The sequence below is a fragment of the Drosophila sulfurigaster genome, chromosome 3 (assembly GCF_023558435.1).
Source record: "Drosophila sulfurigaster albostrigata strain 15112-1811.04 chromosome 3, ASM2355843v2, whole genome shotgun sequence".
NCBI classification, from domain to species: Eukaryota; Metazoa; Arthropoda; class Insecta; order Diptera; family Drosophilidae; genus Drosophila; species Drosophila sulfurigaster.
Window position 1 is genome coordinate 39390183 of NC_084883.1, and position 21397 is coordinate 39411579.

Genomic DNA, 21397 nt, shown 5'->3' on the forward strand with positions numbered 1-21397 from the left:
TTTTTGTAGTTAGCAAAATGTATGCAGAAGTTTGCATTCCCTTCGACACACGCTGCATTCATTTAGCGAACGCCTAATTAAACAACTCGCACGACAAATAGTCGAATAAATTGTTACTTTCTGCTGATTGCTGCGCGCCTGGTAATTTAGCTGCTAATTTAATTCGTTTTCTTCATTAGTCTCTTGCCAATTTCCATGTGGTGTATGTAAATTGGACTTTAGCCCCTCGCAAAACCTGAAGCGGACCAGCAGAATGCGAATTCATTAATAACTTAAATTGCTAAAATGCAAGAATTTTACCGCATTGATTTATTTTTCTACCGTATAATGATATTGGAATATAAACCATATTATTTAACCATTCCCCAGCTGACATTAAAAAAGTTTTCAGCAAATATTGTTAAGATATTGTTTTTTTATTAATTTACAAAAAATACACAATTCATATATGCAAATACGTATACACATCGACTCGCTATCGTACGTATTTCGCATGAATATACAAAACGAAATCAGAAATTATGATTACACAGCAAGGAGAAAACCTTTCAATAAAAGACGCATAGAACAATGTTTTGCGTACATAGATTATTTAAGAACTAAAAACTAAGTTATATGTGAACAACAAAATGTTTATGCGCATTCAACATTGATTTTTTGCGCTGAATTAACTAAAGAAAAAAATGTTCGTTAAGTTTCGATTAACATTTAGTTTTCATGGGTGCGCAGTAATAAATTGCATTGATCTAACAACAAATCGAATGACGATCTTGTGTGTTATGGTTACAAGTTACGAATATTATTTGCTTAGGTTTCATTTGATTAGTACAAAGTTTTTGTTTGTTTAATTAAATGTGTGCTGTGTTTGTGTTTGTATGGCTTATTAGTGCATTAGATTCGGCATTACGGTTATAAATGTGGGGATAGATATTGGCAATAATCTGGCTGATAAACACATACACAAAACTAACAACAAATATACACAAAAAAGAAATCATTTCGTTTTATGAAAAGTAGAAATCGATAGCGATTGATTACGTTAAAGTTAGGGGATATACGATTACTAGTATATATGTGTATGTATATATAGACATAGTTTTGCTAGTGGCTAATTATAATTAAATGTTAAATTATTACTATTAGTATGTATGTAAATGTTAAAAGCACATTTGGCAAACATCATTATTTTCATTCCGTCAACTGCATCTAATTCAACTTATTCAAGGCGAAAACTGTGCTTCTCCGTCTTCGTTTCGGATCGCGATTCCGTTGTGGTCGTAAACGATTTGCGCTCCATGACGCGCTGTGTCATCGATGTCAAACGCTCCGAGCCCTGATCCACAATGCTGATCTTGCCACCATCCGTATTGAGTGTCATCTGTGTGAAGCTCGACTCCAGTGGTTGAATGACGCCCAAGTCACTGCTGCTGATGTTGCTGTTGTTCGCCGACTTGTCAAAGTTGCGTGTTTCATATCTGCTAAAGAAACACAACATTTAGTTTAGAAACTAAATAAATTAACAGCTCAATAGATGAACTCACCTGGATGTGTAACCCTCGTAGTTTTGGCCAGGATACGCATTGCCACCGGTGAGCTGGACAACGCCGCCCTGGCCGAAGGTTTTGTCATGTAGATCCTGAACACACGCCTCCAGGTTGCGATTGACGGGCTTCTGTGGTGGCGGCGGCGGTACAACGGGCGCAGATGTGGATGAGTTCTTCGTTTTAATGCTGGACGATTCAAAGCTATGCTGGTAGTTGTTGGGATTAGTGGGTGTGCCCGATGCGGATGTGAAACCATTGCTGCCAACGCCGGCTCCGGGACTGCCTGGATATGGGCGTGGCACAGCATTGGCGGTTAATTTGGGATTAGAGCGAAAACTGTGAGTTGACGTTGCTGTTTGCATGTTAGAAATGGTCTGGGACAACGGTGGCGGTGGTGGTGGAAAATCTCCTCCATTGGCATCATCCAGAGGCGCATAATTTGCTGGCGGTGGCGACACCGCACCCGGATGATGGAAATGCTGTGGCTGTGGGCTGGCATAACTGTAATGATGCTTCTGCTGCTGACCCCCGCTGCCGCCTGAGTAATAGCTCGGCGAACTGGGCAGATCACCCGACTGTGATCCATAGTAGGCAGCTCCGCGACCCAAAGTCTGTCATGGTTAGCGTAAGTAAAGTAAAAGAGAATTTTGGTTGGTTAGATTAGGGTTAGATTGGGTTACACAATAAGTAATCTACAATCTGATTTGGACCAACACCATCAAGTGATAATTTCGTCAGTTCTAAATCAATGCCAATTTGATTTTGTTGTGCACAACTAAAAAAACTAATCATAAATTATGGAAATCTGTTCATACATTGTTTTGGCTCTTGTTGACTGTGCCGTAGGCGTATTCAGTGTCGCTCTCATCTGTGGTAAATCCTTGTGGGTTCTTAACATAGCGACGCGCTTGGCGCACATGCTTGAGACGTTGACGCGCTTCCTCCAGTTCCTTTTCCTTGCGTAGCACTGCGGAACGCGCATTGATTTCCTGCGCCATGCCGTCCACCATCGATGTGTTGATCTTCAGCGAATGCACCTCTTCATCTTCGAGGCCTTGCTGTGCTGCTTGCACCAGATTATCGGTGGACTTGATGACAGCATTACCAGCCGCCTGCAGACGACGACCAGCCTCCGAATTGGGATTGGATTTAACCTTGCAAGCAATCAGCAGTTGAGCTGTCGAAGCAGCCACCTGCTTGGCCGTTGAGATGAGCATCTCCTCGGTACCCGCACCGCGCACCAAATTCTGTGCAGCCTCCACCAGACTGTGTGTGGCGGCGGCGACAAGACGAGCTGCTGAAATCAGACCCTCGGACCATTGACCATCATCGGAGCTGGTGAGTGGACGACGTGCCACCTTGCCCTGATCAATGAGCTCACGCTGAGCAGCATTGGCAGCGCGCACCAAAGCAGCTGAAGCAGCCATAATGCCCTTGGCAGCCTCCAGAATCATCTCATCGAACTTCATGTTCTCATCCAGCTCGATCTGTGAAAAGAAATACAAATTAGTATGTGTTTAGGGAATTTATTTATTAGCTTAATGTCTAAATAAGTAGTTAAAGCAAACACCATTTAATTGTAGTTTTAGTTTTGATTTAATTTCGATTGTTTGGTTGTTTAGTAGAGTTTCAACGATCACAGTAATAATATGTTTGATTCCTGGGTGAACTTTTGAATGTAACAACCAAGAATATCAAACATATCTCACTGGAATCATTATGATGAGTAGTTGGGTTTTGGTATTGGTAGTTTGGGGATTTGATTCGAAACTTCAAATGAGTTAAGTTGCATATGCGATGCGTGCAGTTTTGAATTTTTAACGAGTTGATTCAGTTAGTTTCATTTCACCATTCACATTCACCATTAAAACTAAAAAAATTAAGTGATTGGATTAAACGCTCACCGTAACATCCTCCTGACGACGTGGTCGCAACGAAGCCAACTTCTTTGCAGCCGCATCAATGGACGCAGCTGCACCCAGCAATTCATTCTCAGCAATCACTGTGGGATCCTCAGGATCAATCCAATCGGAACCCTTCAGCAAACGTGCCATGGCCACGAGATCTGTGACACACTTGGCTACACGACGCGACAAATGCATGCGATCATCGGCACTGCAATTGTGTAGAATGCCATTGAGCAGCTCTCGATAGGATTCCGCGACCGCAGTGCCTGCCTCAAGAGTGCGGACACGCAGCTCTTCGGTTTCGGCACAGTTCCAGGCCACAGAGCGGCACACGATTAACATGTCTGAGATGGCACGACGTCCCAAATTGGCAGCGGCAACAATGTCTGCTTGCAAATTGGAGGTGCCAGCGGCAACAGCCTTGGCAGTGGCAGCTGTGACATTCATGGTGACGCGAATCAGATCCTCGGGACCCACTTGGGGGCTACCAACTGGAGGAGGTGTCTGCATGGCCTGCAAAAGGAAGAACATTATGAGCACTTCTGTAAATCAAAAGAACATTTTCAGCAACTTACGCGTATTTCCTGTGAAATGGCCTCCACAGTGGCTTCCATAGCTCTTGTACCACGAGTGTGTTCATCTTCCACAGCCTTAACGGTCTTCAGCAACGAGGAAACATTGAGCACCATAACCTGTTTTTGCAATTACAAAGTGTTTTTTTTTTCAGTTTGGAGGAAGGGAAGTAAAATGTTTGTGATTAGTGTTTGTTTAAATAGAAAGCATGAGAATGGTTGATAAAGTTGCTTAGGCATAAAGTCTACGTACTACAGACTACAAATTAAATAACTACAAACTACATATCGATGGCTTTTTGTTTGGCATAAGCTACTAAAGAAATAACATAATATAATTGAAACAAAGTCGGTGGACAACAATTTTACTGGCGATTACAATTATTTATTCGAGAGAAATTGGACAAAGTTAATAAATTCTTCACAACACTCACGAAAAAGGGGAACTTGCAGATATTTTGGGACAGCAAACAAATTTTAGATTTACCAAAATACATAAAAATTTAAATTTGGGTTTTGGAAATGAAAATTCCCTTCTTGTAATAGAAATTCATTGGAATTGATTTTTAACTTTTCAGTAAACTTCAATGAAACTAAAGTTCTTCGTAAATACTGCTCAGAAAACACTTTTCAACAAAAAAGCAAATTGTTTGGGGTGTATTTAAGATTATTTCTCATCTTCTATTCGCTTCCCCAACGTATCCACAAGTTTTACAAAAGTTTTTCTTAATTTTGATTTCAAAGTGGCAAAAAGTATGGAATTAATTGTTTTCGATTTCATTTTTGTTCTGTGCAATGATTAATGTAAAATGTTAAATAAGAATTTTTCGACAAAGTTTCCAAATAGCCTCCCCCTAATGACTCATGATTCCATTATTGTGGGCTGCCATCGCTGCTGATGTTGCTGCTGATGCTGAGGGGGGCGTTTGTTTGTATGTGTTAGTTTCAAATTCTGATTCTGTTTCTGTCGATTGGCAAACATCTTGCAGCGTCTGCTTGTTGTTGTTTTTAGGTTGGCATTATCAAATTTGTAATGTGAATGTAGTACGTGTTTTTTTGGTTTGAATATATCGATTTTGATAACGATCGATTTGGATGGCATATGTCGTTTTTGATCGTTGCAAAATTTCCACAGCGAGCGCAGCGCATGAAGAGAGCGTGGAGAGCAGTTTTTTGTTTTGTTTTTGTACAATTTCATGAGAGTAATTTGTGTATGTGTGTGTTGTGTGTGTGTGTATGGGAAGAGATAAGAGCAGAGACGTCAAACGCACACAAATTAGCAAAAACGAAAATGAAAAATATACAAAAATTTATGGATTTTTCTTTGTACAAATGTTTTTTCTTTGCTTCTTTTTTTCTGGGGTAGATGGGTGACGGTGTCTGTGGTGGTGGATCGACGAAAAAGAGTAAGGAAGAGAGAGAGAGAGAGAGAGATTGAAGAGTGGGAGAGGAAGTGTGTGAGCGGGCGCAGCAAATGCATGCAGAGCAGCGGCAGCAGGAAGGCAGGGTGGGTGGATGATTTGACCGAGAAAGGAAGATGAGAAATTTTGTGGCTCACAGATTTGGGGGCTGTTTATACAAAATGTACACAAGTATTTGCATTTGTGTGAGTGTATGCGAGTGTGTGTGCGTGTGTTTGTGTTGGTTAAACATTGAAAACATTAATAACATTTAAAACAAACATCAGTAGCAGCAGCAGCAACAGCAGCAGCGAGTGGGAGAAGAGAGAAAGATGAGTTTGAGAATCGAGCAACTGCAGCAGCTGAGATGAGTTTTTTCGTTTTGCGCTCGTTTTGTGCAACAACAACAGCAAGAGAGGAAGAAAAAGTTTTAGATATTGTTGGGGAATTATTTGTTTGTTGACTTATAAGTAAATATGTATATTCATATATGAGTGCCAAAGCCAGTACGATTTAAGTAGTTATTGCTTTCAAAGGATTCACAACATTTATGTATGCATATCAGTCTGGGTACAAAAAAATACACTTGGATAATATTAGCAAAAAGTTTAAGAAACAGTCCCTAACTAAGCTTTGATAGTTGGCTAATAAAATTTAAAGTTAATCTTTTAAGGTGCAGGCAGGATCGCTTTGGTTATCGATTTATGCCTGCTTCTTCGTTATCGATACTTATAGTATACAGTTGTCTCAGTCTAACTTTCTTATTTTATGCTTGTCCATAACCACAATTAATTTAAGTTACAAGATTTTGGTGAGTGAGGTGGTAAGAAAAATACGAAATAAATGAATTAGACCATAATAATAATGCCTACAAATATTATACACTAAATAAAAGCCACAACAACAAAAGCTTTATAGCACAAGAGTGTATAAAAAAAACTAGAGAGAATTTCAAAAAGAGTCTAAGAGGGGGAAATATATAGTAAATTGTAGACTTACCCTAGCGCTCTCCTTCAAATCCTGCATGGAGGGATCGTGTATGGGCTTGCCTGAGGCCAACTTGGTGCAGTTGATCAAGTCGCCCAGCGCAGAGGCTACATCCTTGACGGCATTGATAACCATGACCTGAGAATCCGGTTGCGAGGAGCCCAAGGAGCAGGCACCACGCTTGACAGCCTCAGCCAATTGAGCTGAAATGGAAATTAGGAATAACTATCATGAAGTATAAGTTACTCTTGCACTACTCACTTATGGTAGAGACGGCATTTTGTGCTGCATTCGCCAACTGATCCTGTGTGCCTGCAGCTCCTGTAACCAACACTTTGGTGTCCTCCACAAGCGCCTTGGCAGTCTGCAGAATGTGCTCGCGATGATCAGCAAAGCTACCATCGCCATCTGAGTGCAATGTGCCAGCGGTGGCAAACATAATGGTCGTGTCCAGATCTCCAATGATGCCGGAAACGGTGTGAGCAGCATTGATGCAGGCCTGAGTACCGCGAGAACCGGCTTGCAGGGCAGCCAACACTTGGGCCACCTTTTCGGATACTTCACGTGTATTGCGTGCAATCTCTTTCTGGGCGCTGGCATCATTGGGACTGGCGCCACCAGCCGACGACTGAATCATGGAACTGACCGAGCGACCCAGATCAATAACCGTGGTGCGTATGCGCATGGCTACGTCCGGAGAAGTTGTTGTTGTGCTCGCACCCACCGAATCCTGGGTAAGCTGCTGATAGTGCTGGGTCATGTCGACAGCCAGCTGAGGCAGTGCAGCGGGTTCGACGCTGCTCTTGGCATTCATCTCGTTGCTGAGACGTGCAATCTCCTTGGCGGTGACCACCATGCGTGTCTGATAGTCCACAAAGGTGTCCGAGTATGAGGCATTCAACAGCGATTGCCGCTTATCGGTAAGTCGAGTGATGGCACGATTTACCTGCTCCATGAGTCCGGTAACAATACCTGTCTCCGCGTTGATCTTCTCCACGGTTTGCTGCAACTCCTGAATGGCCTCCCGTGTGCCATCGATGGCCTCATCCAAACGTGGATGAGCGTTCGTGGCACGTGGATTGCCAGCTGAGTCCTTGGCCGATTGCACCAACGTGATGGCGCTCTCCACCACCGACTTGGTCTGATTGATCAGCGACATTTGCTGCTGGCTGTGCACAATGTGCGTGCAAGCGCCGATGGCGCCATTCACCATGGGCACCACATACCTGGAGATCTCGCCGACCGAATGTCCTAACTGCTCGGCATTGTTCTTGCCCGCCACGCGAATTGGTTCCAGTTTATCGAGAAGTTCAGCTGCGGAGTTCATCGTCTGTCCGCTGAAACCATGCAGATTGTTATCGCGACGTCGGCTCAATCCCTGAGCATTCACCGCCAAGGCGCAGCTGTCCAGCTCCCGGGTGCAAGTTCCCAGCGTGTGGAGCACTTGCTCGCATTGTGCCTGTCCTGGTGCCTTGTCGCGTATGTTGTCCACAAGACGCTTCACCGACTCCGAGACTGGCGTCGAGTGCATGGAGAGCTGTTGCCATACGGGTGGATTGTCGGGTTGCAACGCCAACGATTTGGCTGCCTTGACCATCTCAACAACACCATCGATGACACCGCGTCCCGCTTGTATAACTGGCTCCTGTGCCTTGCGTCCCTCTGCGGAGATTTTCGCCGGAATCGAGATGAACTCGGGGCTGGATGCATACTGACGCACCGCCTTGACAGCCTCGAGCAGTGGTTCCACCAAACGTTCGCGACTGCCGCCCGTTGGGTGCTCCTCAATGGCCTTGATGTCCTGCACCAGATCCGAGGTGGCGGTGGCCACCTGTTTGGCCAGCACAATGAACTCGTTCTTGGCCACCGGATTGCTGGTGTTCATGCTAGCCTGTCGGCAAATCGAGCACAGATAGCTCGTGTGCTTGGCAATCACCGTCAGTGCCGAGATCATCTGCGGCTTCGTGGACTGCGCGCTGCTCACAATGTCGCAGTGCTGGCGTATGCCCTGATAGGCCCAGGTGAGTTGTGCCTGATCAATGATACCGGGACGTCCAGCCACGCTGCTGGGATGCGAGACACCAATGAGATAGGCCGCCTGCGAAGAGCTCTCCATGAGTCCCTGGATCGAGTCGTTTACATTGTTCACCGACTGACTGAATTCGACGTGCTGCGACTGTTTAGCATTATTGATCATATCAGAGATGGCGTAGCCCAGACTCCTCGACTTGTTGGTCGCCTGTTCGACGCAATCAAAGTAGCCCTGATCGTTGACCGGCTCATGCGGATAGTCGAGCATCAGACGCAGTGCCTCAATGTTGCGCATCGCATTGTCGCATTCCTTTTGTCCTGGGGCAGACTGAATGCTGGCATCCACCAGCTGATTGATGCTCTCCGTCACACTGCGAGCGGCTGCATGCAGAAGATTCTTGGCATTCGGCTGTCCGGGATCAGCAGCAATCGATTTGGCCGTTGAGAGCAGCGAACACGATTGCGTGGACACGTTGCGTAGACGTTCAATCATCTGGGAGCGCAGCGGTTCATCGGTTTGCGTTTGACCCGCCATCTGCATGCTAACAGACAACAGATCCCGATAGTTGGCCGCAAAATGCTGACTGCTGTCGGCCAGCAATGCAGGACTAGCATAGGATTGCACAATCTGTCCACCAGAGCTGCTCAACTGCTCGGCCACCTGCTTAAGCTCCGATTGCAGTTCGGCGTAAGGACGATTCGAAGGGGGAAATTCGCTGACCGACAAAATCTCGCTGAGGTCGCTGACATTGCGCAAAGCGGCATCCACCTCACGCTGGCCGGGAATGCAGTCCACAGTGCGTGACAAGGCACCAGTGACATCGCGTCCAGCTTGAGTCAAGGCCTGAGGATCGGAGACGCCCTGCAGCGTGCGCTGCGCCTGCTCAATGAGTTGCGCTGAGCTCGTGACCACATCATCGGCACAATCGATAATCGCCGGATTCTGTGTGGTCGCCGCCACACCATGCACGCTCTTGGTAAAGTCCCCAAGAGCCAAGGCTGTATCACGTCCAGCGGCGCCAGCATAGCTGCGTTGTCCCTGCAGCACCGAGCTGAGCAATTGACTCAAAGCGATGCCCACATTCTTGGCTGACTTGCGCAACTCATCGGCGGTGTTTTCCACCGTCTCGCCGGGCAGCGGACGCAGTTGACCCGCCAACGCCGCTTGGCGTGTGTCATCTAACACATGATGCAGCTTACGCACTGCCTCTAACGCCGACTCCAGCTCCTGACCACCGCAGGCATCGCGAGCACGCTGCGCCACCGAATGCAATGCCGAGACGCTCTGTCCCAAATGCAGCGCGGACTTGGAGAGCTGCGTGGCCGATGGGATATCGGTGACTGTTGGCTGCAAAGCACGCGAAGACTTGGACACTGAGAGAGCCGGTTCAATGAACTGCTCAGCGGCTTCAATCAGATTTAGCTGCACATTGGCATCGTCTGGTTGAGCGCGTGTTGTCTTCAGCGAGGTGACCAGACGTGGAATGGTGTCGGCGACACGCTTGCAATCCTGCAGCAGCTGCTCCTTGGTCTGATGATCCTGACTGTGCTGTACCGCATTCTGGGCAGCCGAGATGCATTGTGTGGCTGCTGTAGCCGCCTGCTTGGAGCAGAACTCCAGGCGTTGGATGAGCTCACGCTTCATGGCTGGCGTATTCGCTGTGCTCGTGGTGATCTCACGCAGCTCTTCAGCAGCGCGACGCAGCGCATTCTGATTGTCCGAGTCGTGAGGATTCGAGGAGCACAGACGTGCTGCCTCGACCAGTTTGGCTGTGGCATCTGCCAACTGCTTGGCAGCCGAGAGCAGACGACGCTGCATATCCGCATCCTCCTGCTGATCCGCCTCGCCCTTGATGCTCTGTATGAGCTGAGCTGTGGTCTGTCCCAAGGTGCGTGCATGACGCACCATTTCCTGGGGATCGTTGGTGGACACCAGAATGTCGGTGCCAATGATGACATTCTCCACGGGACTCAGCTCCTGGCTGGTGCGATGCGCCTGCTCTCGAGAGCTCAGCTTCACGTGCTCCAGCATCTCCATAAGCGACTTGGAGACATCACGCGCCGCAGCCAACAAATCATCCTTCAGCTTGGGATCATTGCTGGCCTCATTGCACACCTCGCACAGCGAATTAACAGCTCTGGCCACATTACGAGCGGCGGCTTCGAGTTGTTCCCGGCAAGCAGCATTGTGCAGCGTGGGCGCCACAACCTTGGCACAAGCCACCAGCTGACTGGTGGCTAAAGCACATTGACTAGCTGCGCCAATCACACGATTGCGTGCCTGATCATCCTCACAACTGGCAGCAATATTCTTGGCACGCAGCACCAAAGCTGCTGTGGTATTGGCCACCGCCTTGGCCAAAGCCAAGAGCATGTCGTGCAGATCACGATTCTCGGGTGCCTCCTCCTCGGCAATGGTGCTGAGCACATGCGTTGTGGCCTCTCCCACACGACTGGCGGCATTAATCAAATGCTGTGGCGGTTCCTTGCTCTCCGGTTCAGCTGCCTTGAGCAGATCGCTGAAGGCATTGCAGAGATTACGTGCTGCCTCCAGTAATTGATCGCCATTCGAATCATTCTCCATGAGTGCTGCAATCAGACGCACTTCCTTCGTCACCTCGGGTATGGTCTGGGCAATCTGCGACACAGACGCCGAGATGGCTTCGGTGTCAACTTCATCGGGTTGGGATGCCGTAATGATTTGGGCGGTGGCTGCACTCATCGTGGCCACATGCGAGCTGACTGCCTGTTTCGAGGTGTCCAGCGTATTCTCACGCCACTCAATCGATCGCAAATCGCTGCCCAGCTCTTGAATGGGTGCCTGCAAAATAAGTAGTTGAATATTAAGTATACGCCTTTTTATATTTGTTTGCTACAACATTTTACTTTAAAAGTTTAAAGTTGAAATTTTCATTTACTGTTCAAGACAAAAAAAATTGTGCGTAAAATTCAACAAAAATTAGGAAATTATTATTTTTAATCTAATAATATGCAAACTAAAAGTTTGGTAAACTATGGTATCTTAAGCAATTATTTTTAATTAACAACTAAGTCATGAAGTCATTTTCTGGCTATACAAAACCTAGAAGCTTCATTTCCCCTCAAGCTTACCTTAGTGCGCAGCTCCTCGTCAGCGCGTATCAAGACATCCTGGCCAGCTGATATATAGCCAAGTAGGGCGCGTTGCGGCTCCGTCAGATTCACAGAACTAATGCGTACCTCCTTAGTCTAAAGAAAAAGTTAACAAAAATATAGTATAGCAAGGATAATTTAGGTTTTTCTTGATGAGACACATACTTTGTGAAACTTGGCATGACCATTTTCTAAATGTTTGTTAACGCAGCATGTTTAAAAGTGAGACGAAAATTTACTTAGATTTAGTTGTAAATATGTTTATGTTTAGAAAATGTTTGAGGTTATATGGTGCAATGGCAACTTATAGAAAATCGCATGAAATGAAATTGATAGAGAGATAGTAATGGGGGCGACGACGGCGACTCTTTTACTTACCGTGGGCGGCTGATGCGCATGGTTAACCTGACCGACAAAGGCGCCGTACTGCACGGTCTGCACCTCGTTCTGGATAAAGGTGCGTTCACCTATTAATCGCATATTTAATATGCACACGCAGAGATAGAGAAAGGATCAAAGTAGGAAAACAAAATTAGCAATCAAGCAAAACAGAAATTTAAAATTAAAGCAAAGTTCTAGTATTCAATACTATAATCTACTAAATCTTGATTTTAGACGAGTCATTTCTATGGCAGCTATAAAATTTGTTGATTCGGTTTTGCTGATTTTCTCCTATACTTCTCTTTTACATTACCAAAATTCACTCAAATTATTTCATCTAAATAGCTTAAAATCTGAGAGGTTTATAGACATTGAATTAGGTGGATGGACAGACAGATGGAAAAACGTAGATTTTATTTTTAAAGTTTCATATAGAAAATAGCAATGTTGGGCTAAAATTTATCAAAATTATGAACTTATCGGTAACTTTTAAAAATTCTTTAGAAAATATTCCAAATACTTATCCCTAATAACTCCTTATCCTTATCTATTCCCAACTTTAATTATTAACATCTTACATACAGAAATCATAATACATTTAAATACTTTAAAAAAGCTGAAGCCAAAGTGCATATATTTTGTAAAAAGAAACCAGTCGACTTACCGTCAGCAGTCCGCATAATACCGGGATGAGCAAGACTCTCCAAGTTAAGTTTCTCCGAACGATTCGTTTCGTGTTGCAAGAAGGTGGCTCTAAAAAGTATTTTTAACATAAGTAAAATGATTTCAAAACAAGCAAACTCTTTCTAAACTCACTGTGATGGCGTCACAGACTCCTCCACCATGGTGGAGCCCTCATCACCCTCGATGCCAAAGTGATCCTTGGTTTGTTTCTTCTTCAATATGATATCAATGTAGCCCGCAATGAGTTGCACAATTTGCTCGGCTTCTGTCGTCTGCACTGAATAATATTGATTCGCATAGTCGCCAAAGTCCAGGGTGAAAGTGTTGGGCGAAGCACCCCAACGACGCACTGTGGTCAGTGGCCAAGAGATGAGAATCTCCTTGGTGCGTTCATCCAGACGCAGCACTGAATCTTTGGTCACACCCAAGAGACGTGGCACCAGCTTGTTCTTGCCATTCATCTTCTCCTTGACCAAGAAGAAGGTGACGCCATAAGTGGGCAACTCTCGCGCTGTTTTGGTGTACAACACTTTGGCATCAATTTCCGAATGATCCGAGTGCTTGCGATGCTCCAAGAAGACCTTCTTCTCAATGCCCTTGACGCGCACATACGACTGTGGCAAGAAGTCCTTCAAGCTGTGGAAAGGAGTAATGAGATTAGAGGTTATGTTGGCAAAGTATTTACTTGTTAACTTACTCCAAGAATCCGGGCTTATGCTTGGCCTCGTTGTGCGGTCCGAATTGGATGTGCACCTGAATGCCAGCGAACTCGCAAGCTATAAAAATGATGGGAATGATTAATAAAATTAATTCAAATCACTGACAGCTAAGTAACGTACCCTTATCCTGTGTGACAGGATGTGTGCCATCGAGAATGGCATCTCTGGCCTGTACGTACAGCAAATTCAGCTGTACGGGATCACGGGAATCAATGTTCTGATCCGAAAAGAAGAAGCGACGACGAAGCAGCACAGTTTCCGACTCATCGATGCCTTGCTCACGCAGCGTGCGACCCACATCAACCCAATTCACTGGAGAAAAGCAAGAGAAAGTTGTATATTTGGGAAAACTAAAGTGCTAACAAATTTCCAACTCACTTTCATCGTCGGTTTTGAGTTTTTTGCGCAAGCTTTCCATTTTGGCATCGCGATCCTTTTCGGTGAACTTTCGCTTCAGCGTCAAAGTGCCAAACTTGTTGTCCGGCAAGTTCTCATTCTGGGCCTCGTTGTCCTCACGCACCAGACCATATTCCTCGTGATTGGTGATGCCAATCTTTGTGCAGATGACCACCATCAGCTGCGACACGGGCTGCGAGTCATCAACCAAAATGGTCTTGACAGCGCCATCCAACATGCGAACACGCAACGTGCGCAGCTTGCGGCGATATTCGAGCGTGTCCTGATTGTGCAGGATGTAATAGCCCAGAGTGCGTCCTGCCTCCAGCCAGACGCCTTGCTGATTCTGCTCATCCGAAATGAAGAGTCCATATTCGCTGGCTAAAAGTATTAGCAAGATTAAGCACTTAGCTAAGAGTTGATAAAGAAGCTGCTTGTCTCTACTTACGTTGTCCTTGCACCGCTTCGGCGAATTTATCGCGTATGATTTTGCAGGCATCGAAGACTGTGGTATTTGGTTGGAATTGTATGGTCTTGGTCACCCGACCACCTTCCAGCTGTATGCGCAGCGATAATGTGGACATCCTTGTTGTTGTGTCGTTGTCCTCGTCTCGGTCTGGATTTAAGCCTGACTCGTTCAGCTCCTAGTGCTAGTCTTAAATTTAGTGTATTACGTGTAGAAATTGTAAAAGGCACTGCATGAACACAAAGAGAAAGAGAGAAGGAGAGAGAACCATTGAGAACAGGCGTTATAAACATGAAATAAATGGCCGTTCAAGTGTTATAAATAGCGCACACTGAGCAGCAACCCAACACCACAGCAGAGCAGCAGAGCAGAGCAGAACCCTCTGAGCCCCTTTTTCAGTCCCAAATACCCAAAACCACCCCCGAAGACCAAAGCCCGAAGCAGAGATAGCCGGGGACAGAGCCAGAGCCAGAGTTGTAGCCGGAGCAGCCACCACCCAAAAAACCAGACAAAGTCGCTTCGCTGCTGCTGCTACTGCTACTGCTGCTGATGATGATGAAAATCTTCTACACACACAACTACACACTCGCACACTCACTTAGATACTGACTCACTCACACACTTGCACACTCTGTGGGCACTTCAGTTTCCAAATCAAAGCCAGGCCATTGTAGCTTGGGGTGACTTGTCGTTACTCCCCACCCCGCCACTCCCCCTTTGACTGTCCCTCTTGTAGTTCTTGTCATTATGCCAAGCAGCGCTGTCGGCGTCGACTGCGACGTCGATTATTGTTGTTGCTGCGTCATTTTATGCGACATTAATGCCTGGATTTTTAGCTAAATTCAGTTAATGCCTCAGTGCTTTTGCCCCCTTCTGCTTTGTAATTGATTTTCTGTCCTGCTGCAGCTTTAGACCAGAGCAAACTGTGTCAGCTTCTTCCCCCTCAACAGCAGCAGCAGCCGGAACCGCTCTCACAAACACTATAAGCATTATTTGCTTATGTAAAAATCGATAATTTTGCACTGACTTATGTTTTGGTTTATTTGTGATTTTTCACTCTGCCGGAATCACTTGAAATTTCCGGCAAAAAGACACGGCGTTGACATGGCCACAGCAGCAGGAAAGCACACATATATTTGCACCCACATACACACACTCTTAAACACTGCAGCACTGTTTAAAATTTACTTTTTATCAAAGCCTGCTCCATATGGCGGCTTCTTGATGGCATCGAACAAACACTGGCGGCGGCTTTAGCTTTGGAGAGAGAGTGAAGAAGATAGGCACGTCTGCTGGCCACGAAATCTGGCACGTAACTGAAAAAGGTTACCTCAAAATTGGACCAGCCTAGGGGATGCTGCGACACCGCTGCTACTGCCGCTGCCAACGTCGCGGTCGACGTTAACCGCATTTTTGCTGTCTGTCTGCACGCTGTGCTTTATTTAATTTTTTTGGGGTGACAGCAGACAACGCAGCAGAGAGAGAGAGCGCAACGAAGAGCGAAGCGAAAGCACAAGAGATAATGAGCGGCGCAACGCCTGCGCATGGCTTGAGAAAGTTTACTCAAAGGGTGCAGCCGCTAGAGAGAGAGCGAAAGAGAGCTCGACACAGTGCAACCCCAACATTTGCGTGTGTAGACTTTTCTCACTGTCATGCTCTCTTTGGCTAGTGTAGACTTTACGACGCAGACTTCGCCTCACTGGCGCCAGCCGGCAAAGTGCTGCCAACGTTTTGCGCAGCTTAAGCGACAGCTCAGGAGCGTAATCTGACCCGAGTTTCAAAAATTGCACTGCGCGAAAAGCACTCGACTGCGCTCCTGAGTGGAGACTGCGGCACAACTAATGGAGTTTGCTGCGCGCAGCGCTTTTGATGCTTGACACATGCGTTGTGCCTAGTTGAGAAGAATGTGATGAAATAGAGAAATAGAAGAGGGAATGAAGGAAACAGACAATTTCACACTTAAGCTGCAAATTTCGTCATACTTCAATTTCCCCACAAGTTGAAATATAAAAGCCCATTTTATGTAGCATACTTATGAGAGTATTGCATATATTCTTTATACATAATTGGAAATTTCCTTATAAATATTTGACAATTTAATAAATTTCATATTTTCCATATACTTCAACGAAAGTAGCACGAAATTAATTTTGTTTTCAAGTTTTGCCTTCTAATTGTCCTACTTCCGCCTTTTTAGTTTTCAGGACATTTTTTCACTTGTCGTTTTTGTTGAATTTCTATATGAGAGCATTTGCCATGTAATTCAATATTGTCCATTAATTCAATTAACTGCATGCCAAGCAAAGTCTCCCCCCAAAACATAACCTCAAAATAAACACATCCTCGCACTGACTAGAGGGGGGGTCTCAGGAAATGGGGAGTTGAACAAGGATGTGTGCAGGATGTGACAGGCAATGTAGATGGATTTCATAGAGCGCAAAGGCAAACAGTGCGACACAGTTTCGATGAATAAAGGAAGATAGCTAAATAAATGATGTAGCTGAAGCCACAATGGATTCATCTTGTGGCATCGTATTGCATTACAGCTGCTGCCTAAGGTTTCAATTGATGACGCTGCTGTCCGCCTTCAACATGACTTTCAATTATGGCCAATAAAATGTCCGAAATGCATAAAAATATATGGCGCATAAAAATGGATCGCAATCGCTTTACTACTTTTATTTACTTCTAATGCAAATGGTTCGCTATCGCTCTCTGAAGTGCAAACTCTAAGGTTCAGCTAAAGCGGCACGAACTCACACTAATTGGCAACCACTTTTCGTTCGGAAGTCACACTGTGCTGCTAATGGACGCAATTTACGGCCAGCGAAGTTTTGCTATGGGTCTAACTAATTAATTGACTCTGCGAGTTCCTGCAACCTGCAGTGTTTCAGTTTGTTAGTGTGTGTGTGTGTGTTTGTGGATGCTAAGTGAATGCAATTTCCTATCGAAGTTGTAATAATTATTTGGAAAGCATGCACAGCAAATTAATATTGCATGTTTGCTATTAACTTTCAATTTGTGAAAGCATTTCACTGTACTTTTGTTCCATTTAATCAACTCTGATTATCAATAATTACAACTAATTATATATTAACATTTTTTTGTATTCTTCAGGTTATACAAATTCACAGTTCGATAATTTAAAGCTCTTCAATGAACAACTTAATGTATCACAGAAAATTCTAAGAGGATTATAAAATTTTAGAAAACTTTTCACATTTCCATATCAAGTTTAGAATTTCGAATTAAAATTCCGTAATTCAATATGATGTCAAGAATTCACATAATAAATTCTTTTAAGGCAAAAATTCTGTTTACAAAATATCTAATGATCAACTACAAAATAAAATTGTATAAAAGGTATTTTAAAAATAAATTTTACTTACTCTTCGTACGCTTTTTTCGACTCATCGAAGTATTTTTATTTGTGTTTAAGTTTACGTTAATTTTAATCGGTTTTTTTGGTGTTTTATATTTTTTTGTTTCAGAAGTGTTTCGAAAGGCACAAAAGGCTTTTGGCTTAGGCGTAATACGTTTACAAAGGCACACTCGGAGCGGTTGTCGTGTGTTGTGTGGTGTATGTTGTGTGTGTGTGTGTTGTTGAGTGTAGTTTTAAAAATGTAGCTGTTTTTTTTTTTTTTTTTTTTCTTTTTTTTATAACATTTTATTGAAGGCGTACGGGGTGAAGGGATTTTAAAAATCGTTGACTACGACGGCAGCGCACGACGATCGGAAGCCAAGACGAGATGGCAACCTGAGATGGCGACTGCAACGCCGAGCTCTGAGGCACGTTTGTGGTGTTGTTGAAACGGCGACACGGAACGCGTCCAGCCCGTTTTTGTACAAGAAATTGTACGGAACCGAAAGTTTGAGGCAATTCAAAAAGGGGGAACGTAAGAAAATACACTAACAGGATTCTCTCTACTAGCTAAAAATAGTTCGATGTACAAAACGTATCTTTTTTTTCCAAAAACGCGAATACGCAACGAATTCTCGCAATTAACAAATAACTTTTATTTTTTTTTTGTTGGTGTTGTATACTGTGTATATAATATTCGTTAAAAACGTTGTGTAGAATATATATAATATATATATATAGTTATAACAAACACGGAGTACTGTCATCTAAGGCAAATTATTGGCAGAGTCTGAGTGTGTTTGAGCCTAAGGCTCCTAATTCCTACTTATTTATATTTCTACAAAAATTAAAGAGTTACGTTTATATTTAAGGCACACCATAAACAACGAAGGCAGGCGATGAAATCAAAGTAGTCGCGAAATACTTTTATAAGGCACTGTTTTAACGTAAAACTTAACAACGTTTGGGTTTCAACTTTTTACAACACAAGGCACAAAACGGTGGCTAAAAACGCGTTGACTTGACTTGAACTTGAAGCTGAAGGCTGAAGACTGAGACTGAAGCTGTAGCTGAAGTTGATAACTTTGCAACTTTTTTCTGTTCTGTTTGTTGCAGATGATGTCACAGAGCAGCAGCATCAGTAGCTGGTGGCGTGTCCTGCCCGGATCGGAGGCTAGGCCTAGAATGATGTGCTACGCCGGCCACACATCGTGCGCTTCTGACGCAAACATCATTCATGCCACAAGTCGTAAGCATTATGAAAATCAACGCGTCCTCACTTGGACCACAGGATGCTGTGCTGCGCATGCTCCAAAACACAGTTGAAGCTGCGCTGCTTTTGCTGTTGCCACGCACTTTTGCTTTGCTCTGATGTGAGTAAAAGGGATGCGAAGCTGGCAGATCAAGGGGCGGGGAAGGGGTGCACACCACACACCACAGCACCCAGCACACTTTGGCTTTTCCATAAGTATTTTTTTGGGCAACCCCGCAGGATGAATCCACCACCAACTGTGCCGCCCAATGGGTGGGCCATGACCACCAATGGCTGCTCCGCTGTCTTGCTGCCTCGCTGCTTATGTACAACAAACAGAGCTTCTATATTTTGTTCTCGCTGCTGCTGAGTGACTTGTTGTTGTGCTGTTGTTCTTTTCTCTGTGCACAAGTTAACAAACTTAACACGAAAATCTGGTAACTTTTCGCAGCGAAAGTTTTAATTAGCCGAGCGTGTCAGCTGATTAATTGTAGCAGCGATGCGTTGCCTTAACGTTTCCAATGCGATGCCTAGCTGCCAGATTAAGTATACGCCGCATTGCTTGCCTGCCCCTACAAGTCGACTCTTCCTGCAGCTGGCAATCGCGCCCCCTTCCCTCCCACAAAAGTAAAACAGACAAAATGCTACAAAAGAGCAAAAGCAAACTCAAGTCAACGCAGCCGCCATGAAAAAAACTCAACTGGCGCGACTTCATGGCGCCAATGCCTCCATTTTGTCTGGTCACAGTACATGAGTGTGTATGTGTGTGTGCGAATGTGTGTAAGAGTGTGTGTTGGTTGGCGCGTGTGCGTAGGAGTCCTGCGCTCAGGAATCTGCACAGTTTACAATTTGCTCGTCCTGTTTCCACACAGTCAGCATAAAGTAAAATTTCTGATACCCACTAATTGAAATGCGCAAATGGGGTATACACGACTTAACTAGATACACATACTAACGCCAAGAAATCTAACCATTAAAGTACACATTTCTTAACAACAAACCATTGAATTGTCTATATTAAAGATTTATGAAATGAAATTCCACATAAAATCGAATTTATTATGCAATTTTACAATCATTTAATTTAATACCATCTACGATCTATTCTATTTGCTAAAATAGATGCTAATCAAAATCACTTCTATAGAATTTTTTGTTGCTTTTCTAGTAAAAAGTTGGTCTCTTTTCTATTTTTTTATTTTTAACACTTTCATTTATAAAAATTTCCCATATTACATGGTTAAATTGTCTCAAAAAGAAGATATTTTTAATAAAATTAATGTTTAATTTCAGATTATTCAACCTTATAAAATGAAATATATTTCAACATAAACTCATATCTATTCTGCAATAAAATTTATATTCCATAAAAATATTTTATCAATTCTATTTAAGAATGCCAATATTTCATTTATATTAAATTTTGTTTGTTGTGTATTATTAAGTCAAATCCAAAATTCATACCATCAAAACATTTTAAAATAATAAATTTCAATTTCCAGAATCAATACTTTCAAGATTTCCATTCAAAATATCTTAACAAAAATCTTAAGAAACTTGAATAAAGTCTTATCCATTTTATTCTATCGGGTATCTGAAAGTTGCGTCACCTACAAAAACCTCTACACACCACTTGCTGATTGCTTTTCTTGCGCTCTGTCTGTGCCTTATCCTGCTCCTGCTTTAGCTCTTGTTCCTGCTGTTGTGGGTGAAGATTGTAGCGGCAAGAGGATAACAAAATGTCATGAGGCTGCGCCAATGTGGAGCCTTTTATGTAATTTCTACAATTTTTATTTGTGTTGGCGACCAGCAGAAAAAAAATGTCGTCAAAGTCGTATAAATAGCCAGAGGCAAAGGCATAAAATAAAACTAGCGAATCTACAACTCTCGCAATTGAATTGAAGGGGCTACAAAATTACACAGATACAGATACAGAAACAGCCTACTATGTATAAGGTCGATATATGGTAAATAATAAAAGTTCCAACCATTCAAATTGCTGATTTATTCGACAAATCCAGCTTGACAACGCTTGGCAAAGAAATGCTTGTCATAAAAGCAGGAATTCAATATGAAAATTATATTCGCTGTCATGTCTTCATATCTTGAGTAACTCAAATGCCTGCCAAAGTGTGTAAAGGGGAATGGGAAACTATATTTTCTTATCAACATTAAGTTGTTACATAATGAGAGAAGAAACTGGAATTTAGAAAAGATGCTGATGCTCAAGAAATTAAATTGAAACTCGGTTTAGTTGGATTTCCATAAATAAAACGTATTCAATCTTTTAATATCGAGATGAACTCGATGAAGAAAGAGTAAGAAAGGCAAATATCTAAAGTTGTGTAATAATAAATCGTGAAGGTTTCCTAAGTATTAAATTGTATTTTGTTCAGATTTAATTTATTCAAATACATAATTTAGAGTTCCTTCCATTAATAAATCGTATTCAAACCTTTAATATCGGGATGAACTTCAATGTCTAGAAAATTTAAAGAAATTTAACAACAAATGAAAATGTATGAAGCTGTCTATTAATTATTCATGAATGTTTCTTAACAGATT

The 21397-nt window shown here is 43.6% G+C and overlaps 1 protein-coding gene across 7 annotated transcripts in view; it reads right to left on the reverse strand.

Annotated features, from left to right (window-relative positions):
- Positions 1 to 395: 395 nt before the first annotated feature.
- The window catches only part of LOC133845653 (talin-2), a 36321-nt gene continuing 15319 nt past the window's right edge, over positions 396 to 21397 (reverse strand). For 2 of the 7 annotated variants that reach the window (XM_062280156.1, XM_062280155.1), the window contains exons 3-17: positions 14202 to 14448; positions 13736 to 14134; positions 13478 to 13669; positions 13336 to 13414; positions 12771 to 13274; positions 12619 to 12707; positions 11952 to 12040; positions 11553 to 11669; positions 6672 to 11262; positions 6423 to 6613; positions 4027 to 4143; positions 3449 to 3964; positions 2360 to 3031; positions 1542 to 2155; positions 396 to 1478 (exon numbers count right to left, since the gene is read on the reverse strand). In XM_062280156.1, coding sequence (XP_062136140.1) covers positions 1217 to 1478; positions 1542 to 2155; positions 2360 to 3031; positions 3449 to 3964; positions 4027 to 4143; positions 6423 to 6613; positions 6672 to 11262; positions 11553 to 11669; positions 11952 to 12040; positions 12619 to 12707; positions 12771 to 13274; positions 13336 to 13414; positions 13478 to 13669; positions 13736 to 14134; positions 14202 to 14337 — 8568 coding nt within the window. In that variant the 5' untranslated portion in view covers positions 14338 to 14448 and the 3' untranslated portion in view covers positions 396 to 1216. Of the gene's footprint in view, positions 1479 to 1541; positions 2156 to 2359; positions 3032 to 3448; positions 3965 to 4026; positions 4144 to 4549; positions 5016 to 6422; positions 6614 to 6671; positions 11263 to 11552; positions 11670 to 11738; positions 11765 to 11951; positions 12041 to 12618; positions 12708 to 12770; positions 13275 to 13335; positions 13415 to 13477; positions 13670 to 13735; positions 14135 to 14201; positions 14449 to 21397 lie in introns of those variants that run through there. The other 5 variants (XM_062280159.1, XM_062280158.1, XM_062280157.1 and 2 more) reach the window with 5 other exon arrangements.